The sequence below is a fragment of the Engystomops pustulosus genome, chromosome 1, assembly GCF_040894005.1.
Source record: "Engystomops pustulosus chromosome 1, aEngPut4.maternal, whole genome shotgun sequence".
Taxonomy (NCBI): Eukaryota; Metazoa; Chordata; class Amphibia; order Anura; family Leptodactylidae; genus Engystomops; species Engystomops pustulosus.
In genome coordinates this window covers 194,046,095-194,066,036 of record NC_092411.1, presented here as the reverse complement: position 1 = coordinate 194,066,036, position 19,942 = coordinate 194,046,095, and the positions used below count along the sequence as shown (strand labels likewise).

Genomic DNA, 19,942 nt, shown 5'->3' with positions numbered 1-19,942 from the left:
CAAATTGTTTACAAATTCTTGGTAACAATCTGAGACAGTTTCTATTTTAGTGCCCACATTCTTTGCAAAAAATCTACATACAAGATAGGGTCCGGAGGTTTGTTCTTAAGTTGAATTTGTATGTAAGTCGAAACTGTATATTTTATAATTGAAGTTCTAGACAAATTTTTTTCTTTTGTCCCAGTGACAATTGGAGTTTCAAATTTTTTGCTGTAATTGGACCAATGATTATCAAGTCTCGGACTATATTAGCAGTCTCGGACTATAATAAAGCATCAAGAGAGCTTCACCAGAGGTCACAGTGGGCAGAGGGGTCCGTCTGTAACTATGGGTTTTCTGTAAGTCGGGTGTCCTTAAGTAGGGGGCCGCCTGTATAAGTATTAGGGTATTGTTTCCACAATCTTTGTCTCAGCATTTTTTTTATCACTCAAAAAGAGTATATAAAAATGGAAATAGGGGCGTGTCTTGGCTGTGGAGGAAGATGGCTGCACACTAACCTCGCTCCTGCCTGTACCCTGTCTGGCGGTCGATAAACATACGTATCCAGCGAACCCATTCCCCTGCACATGGGTGCAAAGCGAAGAGGGGGTGCCCGTACCCCTTCAGTGCAGCTTGGACGTACCTCTGCCAGAGGAATCAGCAAATACCTCACCAGCCTGGCATCGGTCGCGGCTCCTGCCCGGAGTCCTGACATGGCGGCAACTCCTGCACATGCACCGGAGGGTGCAGAAACGGAGTCTCCTCGGCAGAGGAAGCACACAACACACTCGTTGAGCGTCTAATCACTCATGATGCTGCTATATCCACCCACACCTACCAACTGCAATACCTAGCAGATCAGTTAGATGATGGTGAAAACAGAGGTCGTCACAATAACATCAGAGTGCGAGGCCTCCCAGAGACCGTGGAAACCCCTTTGCTGCACGACACTCTGCGTCAAATATTCAACTCCTTACTAGATGTGCCGGCAGATACGCCTCTGGAGTTAGACCGAGCTCATCGCTCATTACAGGCTCATCCTTCAGCGAGCGACCAACCTAGAGATGCTATATGCCGGGTGCACCACTACCAACTTAAGGATGCCATTATGTCTAAAGCGTGTCTAGCCGGTGACATTATCCATCAAGGAGCCCGCCTTCAGTTGCTGCCTGATCTATCCCGGTTAACCTTGCTCAAACGGAGGGCCCTCAAACCCCTGCTAGATCAAAGGGACATAAGCCCCCTCAAACCCCTACTCCATCAAAGGGACATATCATACACCTGGGGATTTCCGCTCCGCCTCAATCTATTTAATTTTTCTGGAGGACCACCTACCTGCTCCTCTGGTTTGAAAACTTTTTTGGACTGCCACATACAGGCACTATCCAAATTTAATTGTCTCCATAGCAGCCTCCACACGTCATCTTTATAGCTGCCTCCACACGTTGTCAATTCTATCATATACAAAGTGGGCGACTTCAACTGATAAGACCTTAATATCGCCCCTACATTGTAGGACCGCGTTCAAAATTTTATTAAGGGTGGGGGGATTCGGGTCTCTATCATGCTAGAGGCAGAAATGTTATTCATAGAAAAGTTTGGGGATGTATCCCCTGTTAGTGTAGGTGGATATGCCAACATATTTACCAGACACTGTCAGAGCCTCCTTCTTTCTCATACCCACCCATCGAGAGCCTATCAGAATACGCAGATTTTGGGGAGAAAGCTAATTTATTCAGTTTAGATTTTTCTTTATCTCTAACCTTTTCTACCTTTCTTTAATCTTTTGGGGTAGTGGTTGTCGCTCCCGCCCCGCCTTCTGCCTTCTGGCCCGCCATGGCCACGCTCCTCTTCCAGCTCCACACCTTTGTTAAGGGACTGCAGACCCTTGGGTACCTGCAGCCAGGGAGGCAATGGACGCACTTCCTCCACAAAGGGGCCGACGGAACTCCCGCATCCGAGCACCAGCCTACGGTCTGCCAAGCTCCTTAGCCCAAGTCCAAACCGCAGACACGCGTCTGTCCTCCATGCCCTACAACGCGTTCCAGCCCCTGCCTCCGCACTTCATCCACTGGGCCAGACTGACGGGAAGCTCGCACCAGATGACAGGAACACTAGCGGGGGGGCACGCATGTCAGCAGCGTTCCGTGGGCACCTCGACTCGGGGGACGGGAGCGGCAGGACGTCCACTCACATGCTCCTCCTCTCATTGTTACTTTATGTAACAGTGTTTCTTTTGCTTAACAGGCTTGACATCCTATCCATCAAAACTTAGTCTTGATGCAGCTTAATACTAAATATTTCTGTATAAATTCTTTATAGTTTTCCAGATCTCTGCTTGCTGTCAATCTATAAAAAGCTTCAATGTTTATTTCCCGAGAATAAAAAATGATCCAGGGTCATGTGATGTCACACAGGTGCACGGCTCGTTATAACACAGCCCTGATTACTCTTTCTGATATAACAAGCCGTGAACCTGTGTGACATCACGTGACTAGAGACAGATTTCCATCCACAGGAAGTAAACATAGTAGCTTCCTATTGAATCATTGAAAGCATGAAAAGACCTATGGGCACCAAAATGAAATAATTAGAGTGAGACTGCTGCTACTAAAGTCCTATAGAATGACAGCAAGCATAGATCTAGAAAACAGTGTGGAATCGATACAGATATGTATAACTTTTCATTACACAAACAATAAAATTTAGCAGCTGAAACTGGACAAGCTCTTTAACCCCTTAAGGACGTAGCCATTTTGTAGCTTAAGGCTCAGCCCCATTTTTTGTATATGGTTAGAACTTTTGAACAATGTTACTTATCAAAGCGATTCTTTCAGAGAGATTGTTTTTTCCCCACATCTTGTACTTTATTTTAGTGGTAAATTTTGGTTAGTTTTGAGTTTATTTACAAAAAAAGAAAAAAATTATGAATTTTTTTAAAAAAATTAGCCATTTTTTAAATTCTAAATCATTGTGTTTTCAGGCTGATAGATTTACCACCCAAATAAGTTGCTGAATACCATTTCCCATAAGTCTGCTTTGCATTTTCAGAATTTTTGAAATGTCTGGATAATTTATTTTGATGTCACGCGGCTTACAAATTGAATATTGCTTTTCCGTATTTTCAGAATTTACTTTTTTGGGGATAATTACTGTTTTGAGTGAAATTTTAAATATTTAGCATTAAACCCCCCCCTACATAATCACTTTTTATTTCATCTTTTGTGGGATTTAAAAGGTAAAAATCATATATATATATATTTTATTACATCAAAGAGATACAAAGACAAATACTATATATAATCATAACATATTTCATAAATGTATACATAACATACAATTACAAATCCAACATATAATAAAATGCATACACTAAACCTTTAAGTTAATTTCCATCCCTTCTCCGCAACTTTTCCACCCTATTCCCCATGCCCGCCCCATCCCAGCGACCCCCACACAAACACAAACAAAAAAAACAAGAAAAAACAAAAAAAACACCATCCTCTTTCTCTCTCTCCTACCCTACCCTCACCCCGTCTACAACTACATTTCCCCCAACATTAGCTTCTCTTCCTGACAGAAATATTTAGTTGTCCAAAACCATTTTGTCCTAAATTTTTTTAACCCCTCTCTTCCCCCTTCATATTTACAGAGCCTTTAGCCAATATACTATAATTGACCATTCTTTGCCAAGACGAAACTGACGGAATGTTATTTGACATCCACAGTTTAATTATGGAGAAACTAGAAAAAAATTATAATTTCTTTACCACATATCTCCACTCCTGAACAATCTCACTTTCTATTATACCCAAGGTACAGCTTTTCAGGTCAAATACAATCTCTATATCAAAAATTTTTCTAATTTCCTCTTCAATTCCCCTTCAGAAAATTCTCATCTTAGGGCAATACCAGAGTAGATTAACATCTTTCACTCCTTCCAAGCCGCATTTTTTACATTTATACTTCTGAGATGAGTATAATATGGCGTATAATATGCCCTAAGCATCAAAAAAAGTTGTGCAAGTCTGTGAGCCGGATATTTTAACACCCTATCTATATCTCTAATTGCATTAATCCAAAGCTGATCCTCCAAAATCCCTACTACACTCACAATTCTTTCTTTATTAAATACTTCCTCTCTTTCGTACCAACATCTCAAAAATACTTTGCTCTTGAGCTTAACTCCCAGCGATGATCTTAACAGTGCTAAGAGTACATTAACATTTATCTTGCTATTGCCATTTATTGCGTGCTATCAATAAGACAACTGGGTATAAGAAAAATACCCTTTTGCTGATCTCCCATATTCTGCTCAAATCTCCAGAAAGGATTTTAAATTCCCATCTGACAGTAATTGATTAATATATCTAACAACCTTCTCAAGCCAGAGTTCGGTCTTAATATCTGGAACTTCCCAATTTTTATTCCCCCAGATTGGGGTATACCTAGTAATTCCCTTGCATCTTATTCTAATCTTAAGGTCTTCGCCTATCCGCCTCATCAGTTCTATTGTCGGACAGTTTCTTCTTTTTCTCTGACTTTTCTACACATCAGCCTCAAGCATTCCAGAAGGCACTCCTCAAAGGTTCCTTATCCCAAAGAACTATATATTTGACCTGGGCAGCAATAAAATAAGACCGCATATCTGGCAAATTAAATCCTCCTTTCTCGTATTCACTATTTTATCACATAATTAATTAATTAATTTAGCGTTTTTTTAAAAAAAATTTAACCGTGTTCTTCGTATGGGTTCAATAATTATTTACTTTTATTCTACGGATTTTTACGGACATGGTGATACTATATATGTGGGTATCGTGTTATGATTTAGACCTTTTTGTGCATTATATGTCTCTTTAAATGTTTTGGGGCTTATGACATTTTTATTGATTTATTAATTTATTTTTTATTGAATAACTTTTTTTAAACTTTTTTATTTCTTGCACCATGGGACATGAACAAGCAATCATCTGAGTCAGCCTATGTACATGCATATGCCTTTAAGATGATGTCATAGATGCCATCATAATGGCACTGCCTGCAGGACCCCAGTGCTTCCATAGTAACGATCGGTGCCCCCTGAAAACGGCGTGGAGGGCAGAACGTGGGGCAGAGAACCCTGGCAGGCGAATTAAATGCCACAGCCGCGCTGACTACGGGTGTTACTCGGGGATGTCAGCGGTAGATTACTGCTGACATCCCACGACTCCTGATGCCAGTTCGGCTCCAGTGCAGAGACGAACTGGCATAGGGTCAGCATCGTACTAGTATAGTATGTGTTTGGTGTAAGTAGTTATGTAATTTGAAATATTTAAAGGACAAGCTGGCAATTTCATTTCGAGAACTGTATGACCGTTTGATCATATTTAAATTTAATTCTTATGGAGTTCAAGATGGCAAAAAAATACTGTGAAAACCCATCAAATTTTAACATTTTATGTTTTTTTTCTGGACGTGCTGTTAGGCTACTTAGGGTCTTAAACCTCTAGGCCAGTGATGGCGAACCTATGGCACGGGTGCCAGAGGTGGCACTCGGATCCCTCTCTGTGGGCACCCAGGCCATCACCCAGATCACCATTTAGGACTTAATACCTCCTCCTGCAGGCACAGGCAACCCAGTACATGCCACGTTCAGCGCTATTTTAGAGACTAGAAGTGCAGGAGGAGCAAGGAGGTGCTGACAGAGCTGTATTATGATTGTAGACCCTTCTCCGGACCTGTGAGTAATCCTGTTAAGGGACCTTAGAGGGAAACTACAATAATAATCCAAATTTTCTTTCTACTGTATTAATGTCCTCAGGACACCAATACGTGTGAAACCTGTGAGTTACTTTAGTTACTTTAAATTGGCATTTGGCACTTTGTGAAAAATATGTGGCTTTTGCTTGTAGTTTCGGCACTCAGTCCCCAAAAGGTTCGCCATCACTGCTCTAGGCTCATACAATATACCACAATACTTATGTAGCATGTAAGAGGCTGTGCAGAATGAGAGGCTGTCATGAGAACTGACAATGACTCCAGGCATCAATGGGGAAGGGCTCATTTGTGCCAAAATGGCATTGCCATGTGTCCCAACACTTCAAGACCACTGGCAAATCCCATAAAGAAAGAAGGTCTTGTCTTATTTTCTTCACTTCCATGAGCAATCTTTGCACTTTTAACTATATCATAATTTGACAGAATCAGCCACTGACTGAAGAGTTGATTACTATAAATTGCATTTCAGTGTATTCAGCTCTAAGCCTTTATCCAGTTATTTCTGAAGAAACTGTATCAGGACTGGAACTGATGACAGAAATGAACTATTTAAGGTGCAACCTTGATGGCATTAGTTATTCTAGCCAAGGAAAAGGGTATTTGTCCAGCGTCCAGGCAAAGAAAAATATTTTTTGTGTTGAATCATAAAATTTCCACTTTATTAATCAAAAAAGAATTAAAAACAATAGAGACGTCTCATAATAGAAAAGGGATCTGACGCGTTTCGGACTATACCTAGTCCTTAGTCGTAGCCTAGTTATTCTAGATGATAATGATGATAAGGTTCTCATTGCTTCATCTAAATCCCTTATTTCCGCTGCCAGACTGTGAAAGAAAAAGATACCTTAAAGGGAACCTACCACCACAAATCTACCTATAAAGGTAGATCGGGTGGTAGGTGGATCAATGGGAAGTGAGGATAGCCCTTTTAAGGGCTAATCCTCACTTCCCCACACTTTTTTAGTAACTTTTATCAGACTTTTATGCAAATTTTCTTATGCGGCTACTGGGGCGTGGAGTAGCCGCATCTGAGGTTACATGGTGCGGCTACTCCACGTCCCGGTAGCCTCTTTTCTCCTCCTACTCACCATCTTCGGCGCGCAGCTATGAGCAGCTGCTTTTCTGCGCATGCGCAGACTGCAGGATCGTCGAACGAGGGCGCACAGCTACAAGCAGCTGCGCGCCGAAGATGGTGAGTAGGAGGAGAAAAGAGGCTACCGGGCGTGGAGTAGCCGCGCCATGTAACCTCAGATGTGGCTACTCCACGCCCCAGTAGCCACATTAGAAAATTTGCATAAAAGTCTGATAAAAATTACTAAAAAAGTGCGGGGACGTGAGGATTAGCCCTTAAAAGGGCTATCCTCACGTCCCATTGATCCACCTACCACCCGATCTACCTTTATGGGTAGATTTGTGGTGGTAGGTTCCCTTTAAGGCAGGGCAAGATGAGTAGAGGCACTTGATTTTGTTCTGTCTGTATACCTGTATTCACTGTGCATACACATGATTTTCAGATCATGCTCACTGAAGCAAGGTATACAGACATCAGGTTCACTATGCGCAGGGTGTGGAAGCAGATCAAGGCTCCTTTAGATATTGGGTTCCAGGAAACATTGGCCATGGACACAGGTAAGGTAAAAAGTTTCAGCATTCTAAACCCCATCTGCATCAAGGCAGTTTTGCAGTCCCTAACAGGATCCCTTCACCTTGTTATCTTCTGTACAATTGGAGAAGTATAGGATTTCACCTTTTTTGTGCTGCCCAAGGATGGCCCAGAGATCCCAAATCTTTCTATATTTAACCACATTCACAAAATATTGGATGCTGCTTTTTAACTGGTTTTTATGTGTTCTGTATAGTATTGTAATAGGTACCATACATTACTTATAGTAATGTTTATTGGTGCCAAAAAAGCACTCATATAACTAAATCCCCAAAATAAAAATGTATAAGTTATGAGTTATTAGTTATTAAAGTTATGAGTCTCAGCAAGCAGTTTTGGCTTGTATTTGTACAAAACATATTTTCATATTCCTATTGTTCAAATATAATAAAATAAAAATTTCTTTAAATACTTTTTTTTTGGAATGTTTTCCCTAATTCTCTAAAATAAAATCGTTATTCCATATATTTTCATGGAACATATAAAAATTGCCCATACAAATCAGGATATCCAATAAGTAGTTAGATTTTTATGCTTATATTTCTTTAGTATCAATTGTATGATTTAAATGGTTTCCCCTCTTTTGCTGACACATGAAATCATGATCAGTTCCATCCCCAAGGAATTATTCTTACTAAAGTAAATCAGGACAAGCAGGCATGTGGCAACCAGTATCACACCTGCCATATGGTGAGATAAGTATCTTGCCTCAGACGACAGCTTACTGGTTCCTTAAGGGGGCTACACTCTATCTTGTCTGTTTAAGAATATGTCTGTTCTGAAGAACTGGAATGCACATACAGGATCCAATAAGGGGTTTCTGCTATGAGGAATTCAGGTGTGAGGATCTCAGCACACAGGATCACTACTGGATGATTAATTCTACTTTTCAGAAAGCTTTATGCAAAGTGGTAAAGTAATACTCAAATGGAATTCCATTTTCCTAAATGCCTGCTGGAATTAAACATTGACTCAAAATGTATAAGCACTCTTATGTTGTTAGAGCCTCAGCAATAACTCATGTCCCCAACTAGTAGATATCCTTCCCCCTTGGCCAGCTGCAGTTACCCAGACTGTAAGTGTTCTGTAGTATTTTAGGTAATTTGACTGGGCTATGACGCTCCAAAGCTTAAGATAGCAAATAAAATATTAGCTTTACATAGCTGCATTCCCATGCAAATCCATTAAAAAATAAATTCATGGTGTATTTTGTGCCTGTGCTTTAAGGTCATCATTACTCACTTATATGTTTAAATACCACAGACGTCACCCTAGCGATTAAATTAGCAGACACAGCTATCCCCATTCATAGCATATCAGTGGTAGTCAGTGATGGATTATACCAGGAGTGCACAACCTTTTCTGTCTCCAGACCTGCTTAGTAAGTTCAATGATTTCCACGGATGCCTCACAAAGCTATTGATTTCTATGGATGTTTTCACATTGGCTTTTTTTTTCCACAGATCCGTTCTCCGTGGAAAAAATTATGAAACATGTCCTATTTTTTTCATGGATGCAGATTATGTAAGGTAATAGAATTCTATGGGTCCGCAAAGAAACTGATGAAACATTCACTGATAAGACTGAAAAACCAGGTGTGATGTTTTCAAAGCAGTTTTTTTTTTGCGGACATGGAGACAAAAGATGCGCAACTGAAGCTGATGTCAATGTCAAAGAGCCCTAAGAGTCCATTGTAGCACCTTCCACTTTGTTTAAAATGTCGGGTCCAACAGCAATGGCAATGTACTGTTTATATACCTTTAATTGTTTTATTTTTAATAAAGAAAGAGGCTACCAAGGTGAGAGAGTAGCAAAGAATTGTGGGAATAAGAAAGGAGGAGTTAAGATTAAGTCAGAGCGTGGAGACTGGAGGGGTCAGTCATAGTCTGCAGTCGTGTAAAGCAGTCTGTAGTTGCAGTCAGAGTCAGTGTGAGCGAGGAGGGAGTAAAGTCAGTCAGCGGTAGCAGTCAGAGGGAACAGCAACCATTGAAGCATGTCCTAGAGGAGGCAGGCAGGAGGCCTGGGTCTCAGAAAGAGCTTAGAGAGGCCAAGCAGCACAGCAAGCAGAGGTTGTAACTGTAATAAGAGGAGTTCAATGCAGCTGAGGAACAAGCAAGAATCATATTGAGGAGGACAGCTCACCAAGGTGGCCGGCATCCCTACAGTTTAAGTTAAGTCAAAGTGTGCAAGTATTTATTTGGTGCCGCCATCATCGCAAGGCAAGTGAAATGCACCTCCTCCTCCATCCATCCCCTGGGAGCCAGCCCTAGGTGCGAAGGGTTCATAACAACATGCTGACCCACAACACCTATCTCCCAGGGCTGAAGTCAGCAGCCACTATCCCGACTGGCACGAACATTTCCATACAATCCCCCCCTTCCTTTATAGAGAAGCATAGTGGCGGCCTGTGGTCCCTCGACAGTACCCTCGACCTAAAGGGACGGGGCTCGACACTATCATTCCCAATAAAACATAAAGTAGTATTCTTACATAAGACAATATTTCAGAAGTTACTGCATTTGGCACTTATGCAAAAACAGGAACCACTTATGACCCAATTTCCACTTCAGAAAGGAAGAGATGGGGCTGCTTGCTATGCATAGAAGTTTAAGGGAATTATGGAATCAGCCAACCGATGCAACTCTTGCAAAGCCTACAATGAAAAGAGACACATGTGGTACACCCTCTTCTTCTTTTAGTGGTGTGGCACATTAAGTTATGAGACCCTGATACATGAGGTCTACATGTAGTGTTTGTTTTCAAGGTTCATCTTATGTTTATTTGCAACGTCCCTGCCAATGCGCATGGCAGAGGAGTAGTTGCGATATTTACTATCCAATACATATAGAGGTAATTGAACAGCGGTAGATTCTGCCTGGATAGGCAAGGGTTAAAGGAATGTTAATGTTATCATCCAATGATGTTCCACTATTGTAACTGGAGTGTGATTGGAGGAGGAGACCACCTGACTAGGGAGGAACTAAACCCTTAGTCAGGGGAGGAGTCAGTCTCTTCAGACCCCGCTCTCCACAGGGAGAGTTCCAGAAAAACTTGAGAGAGAGCAGATCTCTCAGGCCCAGCTCTCACCACAGGAAAAGCTACTAGGCCTCAGCTCTCACTACAGAGCTACAGGGTGTCAGTCCACCTTCAGGGCTGATACTGAACATACTCAGGATTAAAAGCTGCAGCCTCCAGCATTGGACACAGCTACATCCCAGCCTGCTCCTGCATCCAGGCTGGTGACACAACTCCTGAGGTTCCTCTCCAAGAGCACTCCAGTACTGCACTTGTACAGAATCGTTTGGCATGTTGTTACCGTTGGTTCGAATAAAAAACTGTAAGTTACTTTTATGCACAACATTGCCTCCGTCTGGTTCCTGCTACGGCTGTATCACCATCAAGGGCGCCCCATCTATCTACCAGGGACACACACTACAGACTCTAAGGGCTGCCCCAGGGAGAACCAGTACATCAGCCTCTCCCTTTATTTCATTTCTTGCCAACACCACCTGCTGGAGAACTGCCAGGCTGTAGGACAGCCCTCCGATCCCCACACCAAGCACCGTGACACTAGCGTGCCTAGGCCGCAACCGCCAGCCACTCCGGTATTCTGGGCCCCGGCTGCCTCCAGGCCACAAGAAAAGGTTAAACCCCGGTGGAAGATGTTCCATATTGATAATGTGGGTCTTTTGGACTATAATTTTCTTTCATCTTTTTGTAATTTTAAATTATGCACTCTTTTCTCAGATTTAACCAGTTCGCGACCGCCCGCCATGTATTCACGGCGGCGGTCGGGTTGCGCTTCATGGAGAGGGCTCACGGGCTGAGCCCTCTCCATAGCCGGTAAGTCTTTGCTGCATATTGCCGGTAACACCCGCAATCGGTGCTAGCACCGATCGCGGGTGCTTTCACAGCGATGGCTGCCGGCAAAGCTGCCGGCAGCCTCAAAAAGATAGCGGCCATCTTACCTGGGATCGCCCCCCCCCCGGTGACGTCATCGGGGGCGGCGATCCGTCTTCTTGGTAGCCTCGAGTCTTCGTTTTAACCCCTTCAATACAATGTGCTAATAGCACATTGTAATGAATGAGGAGGAAAATCCCCATATACTGCCATACTGTAGTATGGCAGTATATGATAGGATTGATCAGACAACCTAGGGTTAAAGTACCCTAGGGAGTCTGAAAAATAGTAAAAATAAAAATTAAAAAAAATTATAATAAAAAAACCAAAAATTTCGAATCACCCCCCTTTCCCTAGAACTGACATAAATATAAATAAACAGCAAAAATCATAAACACATTAGGTATCGACGCGTCCAAAAATGCCCGATCTATCAAAATATGATAACGGTTTTTCAATGCGTTTAACCCCATAACGGAAAATAGCGGCCAAAGTAAAAAATGGCACTTTTTTGCCATTTTGAAAAATATAAAAAAATCTATAAAAAGTGATCAAAAGGTCGTACAGTCCTAAAAATGATATCATTGAAAATATTATCAAATTTCGCACCACCCACAGCTCCGTACACCAAAGTATAAAAAAGTTATTAGCGCCAGAAGTTGACAAAATCAAAAAAATTATTTTTGTACAGGAGGTTTTAATTTTTGTAAATGTATGAAAACATTATAAAACCTATACAAATTTGGTATCTCCTTAATTGTACCGACCTAAAGAATAAAGTAGACATGTCATTTGAGGCGCGCAGTGAAAGACGTAATATCCAAGCCCACAAGAAAATGGCGCAAATGCGTTTTTTCACCATTTTCACTGCATTCGGAATTTTTTTCCTGCTTCCGAGTACATGGCATAGAATATTTAATACTATCACTATGAAGTGAAATTTGTTATGCAGAAAACAAGCCGTCACACAGCTCTTTACGTGTAAAAGTAAAAAAGTTATAGATTTTTGAAGGTGGGGAGTGAAAAATGGACATGAAAAAACAGGAAAGGGCCCGGTCCTTAACCGGTTAATCCAAGAATTCTAGGTAAGATATAAGTCATTTAATGCAGGACATTTATCATACGTCAGATGGAAGCCCTTCCCCCCTCAGCCGCACTGGATACATCAGGAGGCTCCAGCCCCCTGATAAATCCAACAATCAGCTGTGCTGGCATACAATTCTATGTCAGGCCATGTCAATTCACACCCCTCAATGCCCACTTGTCATAGAGGTGGTCTAAAGGGGGAAAATTATTGCAATTTCTGGCTGTTTACAAGGAATTATGATTATTTCAGGGCTTGTATAGGAAAAATTCAGGCCCAGATAAATCTCACCCACTGACTTAAAATACCATTTTTCAGACCAACACTACTGTGGTAGTTGGTAAGCCAAACAAGTCCCAAGATAAGACCTCAAATTCAAGAACCACCTTTTTTTCTTGTTCTGGAAAAGGGAGGGGGGCTTTTATGGGTCTGTGCACCCAAACTTTGTGTATTTTGTTTTGTGTAAAAAATCTAATAAAAATAAATATTAAAAAAAAAAAAAGATGAGCTCTTTCAAGTCGAATTTATATAACACAAGCACCTTTTCTGGTTTTGGGGGAAATAACTGTTGTTTGACTAGAATATTGTGCCCCATGTGCTCAGGTACTGTCTTATTTCTGCACACAGGTTGCAGCACATGGTGCAGATGCAGTTATTTTGAATAGTGAGAGGCTCAGGCCCCTCTGATTCACCACACTGCCAGATGCAGGACAATGTCAGTCCGTCACTACTCCTGACCTGCACCTAGTCTTTCTACCTGGCATAGGGGTCTACGGCTCTCACTGTCTAAAATAAGCTTTGACTGCCTGCAATGCAGGGCCGGGGCAAGGAGCAGGCAGCTGTGCCATTTTTCTGCTGTATAAGTTCTCACTTAACACAAAAACCACAGGACATGATGAGAGAGAGGGTTGTAAGCAGTGACCGGGGGACACTCGGCAAAGAGGGCACTTGTGCTTATACAGGCAGTCCCCGGGTTACATACAAGATAGGGTCTGTAGGTTTGTTCTTAAGTCGGAACTGTATATTTTATCACTGTAATCAAAGCCAGAACTTTTTTGGTCTCTGTGACAATTGGATTTTAAGACTAAAGCTTCATTACAGACACATTTGATAACTGTTACAGCTGATCATTGTAGCCTAGGACTAAAGTACAATAAATTACCAATATCCAGGGGTCTGTTTGTAACTAGGGGTCGTATGTAAGTTGAGTGTTCTTAAGTAGGGGACCGCCTGTATAGTGATTTGTTCACATAACGTGCCAGCTCCCTTATAACATCCGGGAGTCCCCTGATAAAAGGCAGACTTATTATTATTCAAGTTGTTTTGAGTATAATGGGAGGTTCCCATAAGGAATTTTGGTCCAGAGCCCAGAGAACTCCAGTTACATCACTGCCTTCACTTGATATTGGATTAGAAATGCAATTATTAATTTTCTTCCAAAGGTGTTTCTTGTCTCTTGGGCAAAATGTAAATACTGCATATTTTTATCTCCATGGTTTCGCAGTCAAAGTGCAGATAGTGTCATTCTCCAGCTGATATGTTCCATAGTAATAGGTTTTCCCACAGCAATCTGGACCAAGTGTGTGCAGCATCAAGTAATGTGGTTTTCTGCATTGTACCTGGCAAAACTGAAAAGCCAAGTTATAAGTATGTATAACCTTAGATGCAGATATTCTAACCTTAGATCAGGGGATTCAAACTCATTTTTACCAAGGGCTAAGTGAGCCTCAGCCCATCCTTATTTCTGAGCTTACACGAAAAACAGTCTTTAAATTATTTCATAATAAAAGATTTACACATTTTACTGAAAGTTGCTGCAGCATCCTCCCTAAACTTTGGAAATTTTCTCATCACAATTTGGTCAAATGGATAATTGTGCTTTCCACGTGTACTTTCTATGGGTACATGTAAACTTTAGGGCTGACATCAAAGGGCCGCTTGCATTGCTGCAATATTGCCAGTGTAAGTGTGGGGTGCCTAGTAGATATGTATGGAAGGCATGTAAGCTTTGTGTGCTAGGGCAGTTGCTGGGCATGGAGTAGGAGCTCCAATAAAGATTTTGTCCTGGCTGTTTTGGCACTTCATCTAAAAATCAGAATTAGATTTTTGTGTTTGACATTTTAAATAAACATTTTACGATAACTAGTCAAACTAGCTAAGAACTAATCTTGCTAAATCAAGTGAACTTTGCTGTCAGTTAAGCAGTTCATCTGACTGATGTCAGACATGTCAATCATGCCTCACAAGGCATCGTATGAGATTAGTTGAAGCTCTTCCTTGTCTACTCACTAGTTAAAGGGATTGTCCACTTTAAGCACATTACAGCAAATAAATAATATTGTTTGTGTAATGAAAAGTTATTACATTTTCCAAAATAATTTATGTAACAACTCCTCACAGTTTTCTAGATCTCTGCTTGTTTTCATTCTATAGGAAGATTCTATGTTTACTTCCGGTAAATAAACATCAGTCCATGGTAATGTGATGTCACACTGGTGTATGACTCGTTATTGTCACACAGCTTTGACTGCACTGCGTGCTATAACTAGACATGCACCTGTGTGACATCACATGACCATGGACCAGTGTATATATACATGAAGTAAAAGATAAAGGTTCCTGCTCCATGGCAGCAAGCAGACTAGCAGAGATTTTGAAAACCATGAAAAATTGATACAGAAAGTATAATGGAAAATTTTTAAACTTTTCATTACACAAACAATATCAATTATTTGCTGGAAGGTGCTTAAAATGGACAACTCCTTTAAGGTAAATTTTGCTGGGGTCCAGAGTGCCAGTCTTGCTGTCTCTCTGTTCTCCACCCGGTGTCCACCATGTCTGCCTCAGTGTCCTCCAAGCCTCTGGTGGGTCTACTCTCTGCTTATACAGACTTTGCTGATGTCTTTGCGGAAACAGAGACACTGCCACCACATCATGCTATATAGAGTTTTTTCCGGGCATGTTTCAGCCATGAGGTCGAGTATATCCATTGTCCGTACCCGAGACCACGGCTATGTCAGCCTATATCAAAGAGAATCCGCAACTCTTCGTCTCCTGTCGTTTCTGGATTCTTTTTTGTGGCCAAGAAAGATGGTTCGCTCTGCCCCTACATAGACTATCGTGGACTTAATAAAGTTACCGTGAAGAACCGCTACCCACTACCCTTGATCACGGAACTCTTTGACCGCCTCCGTGGAGCTAAAGTCTTCACTAAGTTGGACCTTCGGGTTGCATATAATCTCACCTGCATCCGTGAAGGGGATGAATGGAAGACTGCCTTCAACACTCGAGATGGGCACTTCGTGTATCTGGTCATGCCTTTTGGACTCTGCAATGCACCTGCTGTCTTTCAAGAATTTGTCAACAACAATTTCAGAGACTTGTTATATTCCTGTGCTGTGGTCTTTTTGGACAATATCCTGGTGTTCTCTACTGACCTGGAATCCCATCAGGCCCACGTGCAACAGGTTCTCAGAAGGGCCAATCGCTTACATGCAAAACTCGAGAAGTGCCAGTTCCACCAGAAGAGTCTTCCATTCCTCAGGTATATCATTTCTGACAAGGGCATACAGATGGATCCCACCAAGTTGTCTGCGGTTCTCCACTGGCCTCGCCCAGTTGGACTACGAGCTATACAGAGATTCCTGGGCTTCGCGACCAGCAGTTCATCTCTCCTCCTTTGTGTCACCTATTGTGGCATTAACAAAGAAAAATGCTGACCCTAAGCTCTGGCCTCCGGGGGCTGAAGAAGCATTTTCTGAATTGAAGTCTGCCTTTGCCTCTGCTTCTGTTCTAAGGCGGTCTGATATGGAGAAACCATTCCAGCTTGAGGTTGACGCTTCCTATGTAGGACCTGGAGCCGTCCTCTCCCAGAAAGGGCCAAATGGTCGAACGCTCACCTGTGGTTTTTCTCAAAGACTTTTTCTGCTGCGGAGAGGAACTACTCCATAGGTAATCGGGAGCTTCTGGCCATAAAACTTGCCTTGGAGGAGTGGCATTATCTGCCGGCGGGAGCTCCTCATCCGGTCTGGATCTGGTTAAGGTCTGCTTCTGCCACTGCCAATACTTAGTTGCCTGTGGACTCACATAGCCATGGACTTTATCACTGAACTGCCTTCTTCCTCTGGGAATTCCGTCATCTGTGTGGTAACTGACAGGTTCTCTAAGATGTCTCATTTTGTTCTGCCGTCAGCACCTCGTCTGGCCAGTCTGTTCTTCCTCCATATCTCCCAGCTACATGAACTCCCTCTGCACATTGGAGGAGATTTATCATTAAGCTTCTGAGGTAAAACTGTTCTAGTTGCCCATGGAAACCAATCAGAGCTCAGCTTTAATTTTATAAACAGCTGTGGGAAAATGAAAGCTGAGCTCTGATTGGTTGCCATGAGCAAGTAGAACAGTTCTGCTCTAAGAGACTTATGATAAATCTCCCTGGAGCTGGAAAAGGTACAACAAAGAGCCACAAATATGATAAGAGGTATGAAGGGTCTCAGTTACGAAGAAAGATTAAAAGAATTATGGTACACAAGATTCAGGAAGGGTCTAGATGCCTTTTTACATCAAAATAACATTGATGGTTATGTTATAATATAGAATAATTTCCCTTACATCCTTTTCCTGATTAAACTTGATGGATGGATGTACTTTTTCAACAGTAATAATAATCCTTTATTTATATAGCGCACACAGATTATGCAGCGCTGCACAAAGCATGTCAAATTGGTCCCTGCCCCCATGGGGCTCACAATCTAAACAAACTAACAGTATGTTTTGGAGTGTGGGAGGAAACCGGAGTACCCGGAGGAAACCCGTGCAAACACAGAGAAAACATACAAACTCTTTGCAGATGCTGATCTGGGAGGGATTCGAACCAAGGACCCCAGTGCTGCAAGGCAGAAGTGCTACTCACTCAGCCACCGTGCCGCCCAACAGTATTAATTATGTAATGCCCATGGATGGGGCCAGCACCAATCACGAGTGCTAACGGCGGTGGGTTTGAGCCAAACCCAGACCTTGTCCTGTACTTTGTCCCGTACTTTTGTAAGGGAGGAAAATTGTATTCATGTACTTATGCATACTATCAGTATTGGGACAAGGCATTGTGGTGCCCTAGGCACACAAAATAATTGCAGCAACCTCTCTTTTCTGGCAGAACCAAGGTGGAAAATTAAGTGGTGACCCCCCACACACACACCACAAATAAACATAACGCACACATAAATAAATCTTTGCAGTCACTATACCAGACATATAAATATATCTCTCAAATCACTATACCGCACACATAAATATATCCCTCCAGTTACTATACCGCACACAATAATTTATCCCTCCGGTCACTATGCTGCACACATAAATATATACTGTGCATATAATATAATATACCTCTAAAGTCACTATAACAAGCATATAACCATATAGGGGCTCATTTACTAAGGGTCCGCGGTCCGCACTATCGTCAGAATACCTGACGATTTCCGATGTGCCCCGTATTTAGAAAGGGATTTTGGTGTACGCGATCGGATTTTGGCGCATTGGTGCCGACTTTCACGCGACACAAATGGGGGGGGGGGCTAGTCGGACGATCCGCCGGATTCGGGCTACGAGCGGGGTTTAACAAAGCAATTTGTGTCGCAAGACATGCACTTACATGCATCTGGAGGAAGATGGTGAACTCCGGCGGACCTCAGCGGGGAAGTGACACATTCAGGAACTTAGTGAATGGGGGCATAACATTACAGGGGCACTCTGCTGTGCACATTACACTAACGGGGGCACTCTGCTGTGGATCTTGTTATTGATGAGGGGAGACTACTGACCATTTTATTATATAGCTGCATTTCACACCCTAAGCTTATACTCAAGTCAATACGTTTTCCCAGTTTTTTTGTGGTAAAATTAGGTACCTCAGCTTATACTCAGTTCGGCTTACTCTCAAATATATACGGTCCTACATATCAAGTTGAATGTCCTACATACCATATAACTCTTTCACTGAAGTTTATCGTAGACGTATATAGATTATAAAACGTAACATTTAATATTTATCTTTAAAAGTAAGTATCAAATAACATGAGAAAAATAACAAAACTCGGAAAATACTAACGATCCTGGATGATTATTTTAGTCTACACCCAGATCTTCCCAGCCTCAAGATGCTTGCCATCTTTTTCCACTCTATTGCCGAAATGAGGTAGATGCTCCCACCTAGTGGTTGCATTAAAGTACTACAGACAATGCTCCATATATTGTTCATGCCTCTAGTATCCTTCTCATATAGTCCCCATTCACACGGCTTGCCCTATGTTCAGTTACCAGGAGCTATAGTGTCATTACTCCATGAATAAATAATACTAAGGGCATCTTTGTGCCGCGCAGTTGTTTAGGTAATTGTCCTGCCACTGTCAGTAATAGCATAAGGGGCATTCCCCAAAGACAAACTATATGGCCCCCCGTATGAATGATAAGATTTTGATTATAATAATCACTCAAAATGCTAACATGCATTGGTACATATATATGTATAATTATCATAACAGTAGTTTCATCTTATCATCACTGCAGGAGGTTTGATAAATTACACTCTGTCGCCGGGTTACATACAAGATAGGTTCTTTAGGTTTGTTCTTAAGTTGAATTTGTATGCAAGTCAGAACTGGTTTATTTTATAATTGTAACCCCAGCCAATTTTTTTTGGCTTTCTGTGACAATTGGACTTTAAATCCTTTGAGTTGTCATAAGAACCAAGATTAACAATAAATCTTAATTGCAGACACCTTTTACAATTGCTACAGCTGATCATTGCAGCCTGGTAGTAAAGTGCAGTAAATTACCAACATCCAGAGGGCAGTTTGTAACTAGGGGTCGTCTGTAAGTCAGGGACCCCCTGTATAGTGGTATGTTTGATTGATAGCACTTACCTGGCAACGGCAATTGAACCAGGAGGCCACTGACATTTGAGTCCTTACTTAACTTGCTTATGACTTCCAGCAATTCTTCTTGAGAAACATGGCTGGGCTTAAGTATTACTTCACTGGAAATGCCTAAAATGAAAAGACTTATATGTATATACACATTGTGCAAGAAACAATGGTTTTCAACAAGATGAATGCGTTTTCATGACTCGAGTAACATAAAAAGAGAATAGGGCTTATATTGAGACTGTTCAACATCAGGTCTACAATGCAGAGATGTCAGCGTTGCCAAAAGATAGATACAAGAACGGTTTGTCAAAGCAAAAACATGTAGTGATTAGTTGACACTGCATGGATTTTATACATGGGTGTGGATAGCCTACAGTGAGATCTCCTTCACGCAAACTTCTGAAAACAACCATATGCTAGCCATACCATACAGTTTTCAAATAGGTAGCATCCGGCCACTTTCATTTCAATGAGCAATACGGTATTTATATGCCCGTATTGTCCACCTTACCATAATATACTATTTGACAGCACTCCATACATTATATGGATACATTACGGATACAGTGATATACTTGCACATACAGATGAAAAACGTCACATACATACGGATTCATACAGCACAGAAATACA

General features: G+C 41.8%; 1 protein-coding gene across 3 annotated transcripts in view; it reads right to left on the bottom strand.

Annotated features, from left to right (window-relative positions):
• MTHFD2L (methylenetetrahydrofolate dehydrogenase (NADP+ dependent) 2 like) overlaps positions 1-19,942 on the bottom strand; it is a 61,395-nt gene that overhangs the window by 29,789 nt on the left and 11,664 nt on the right. For all 3 annotated transcript variants that reach the window (XM_072126609.1, XM_072126611.1, XM_072126610.1), the window contains exon 3: positions 19,307-19,429. In XM_072126609.1, coding sequence (XP_071982710.1) covers positions 19,307-19,429 — 123 coding nt within the window. The remainder of the gene's footprint in view (positions 1-19,306; positions 19,430-19,942) is intronic.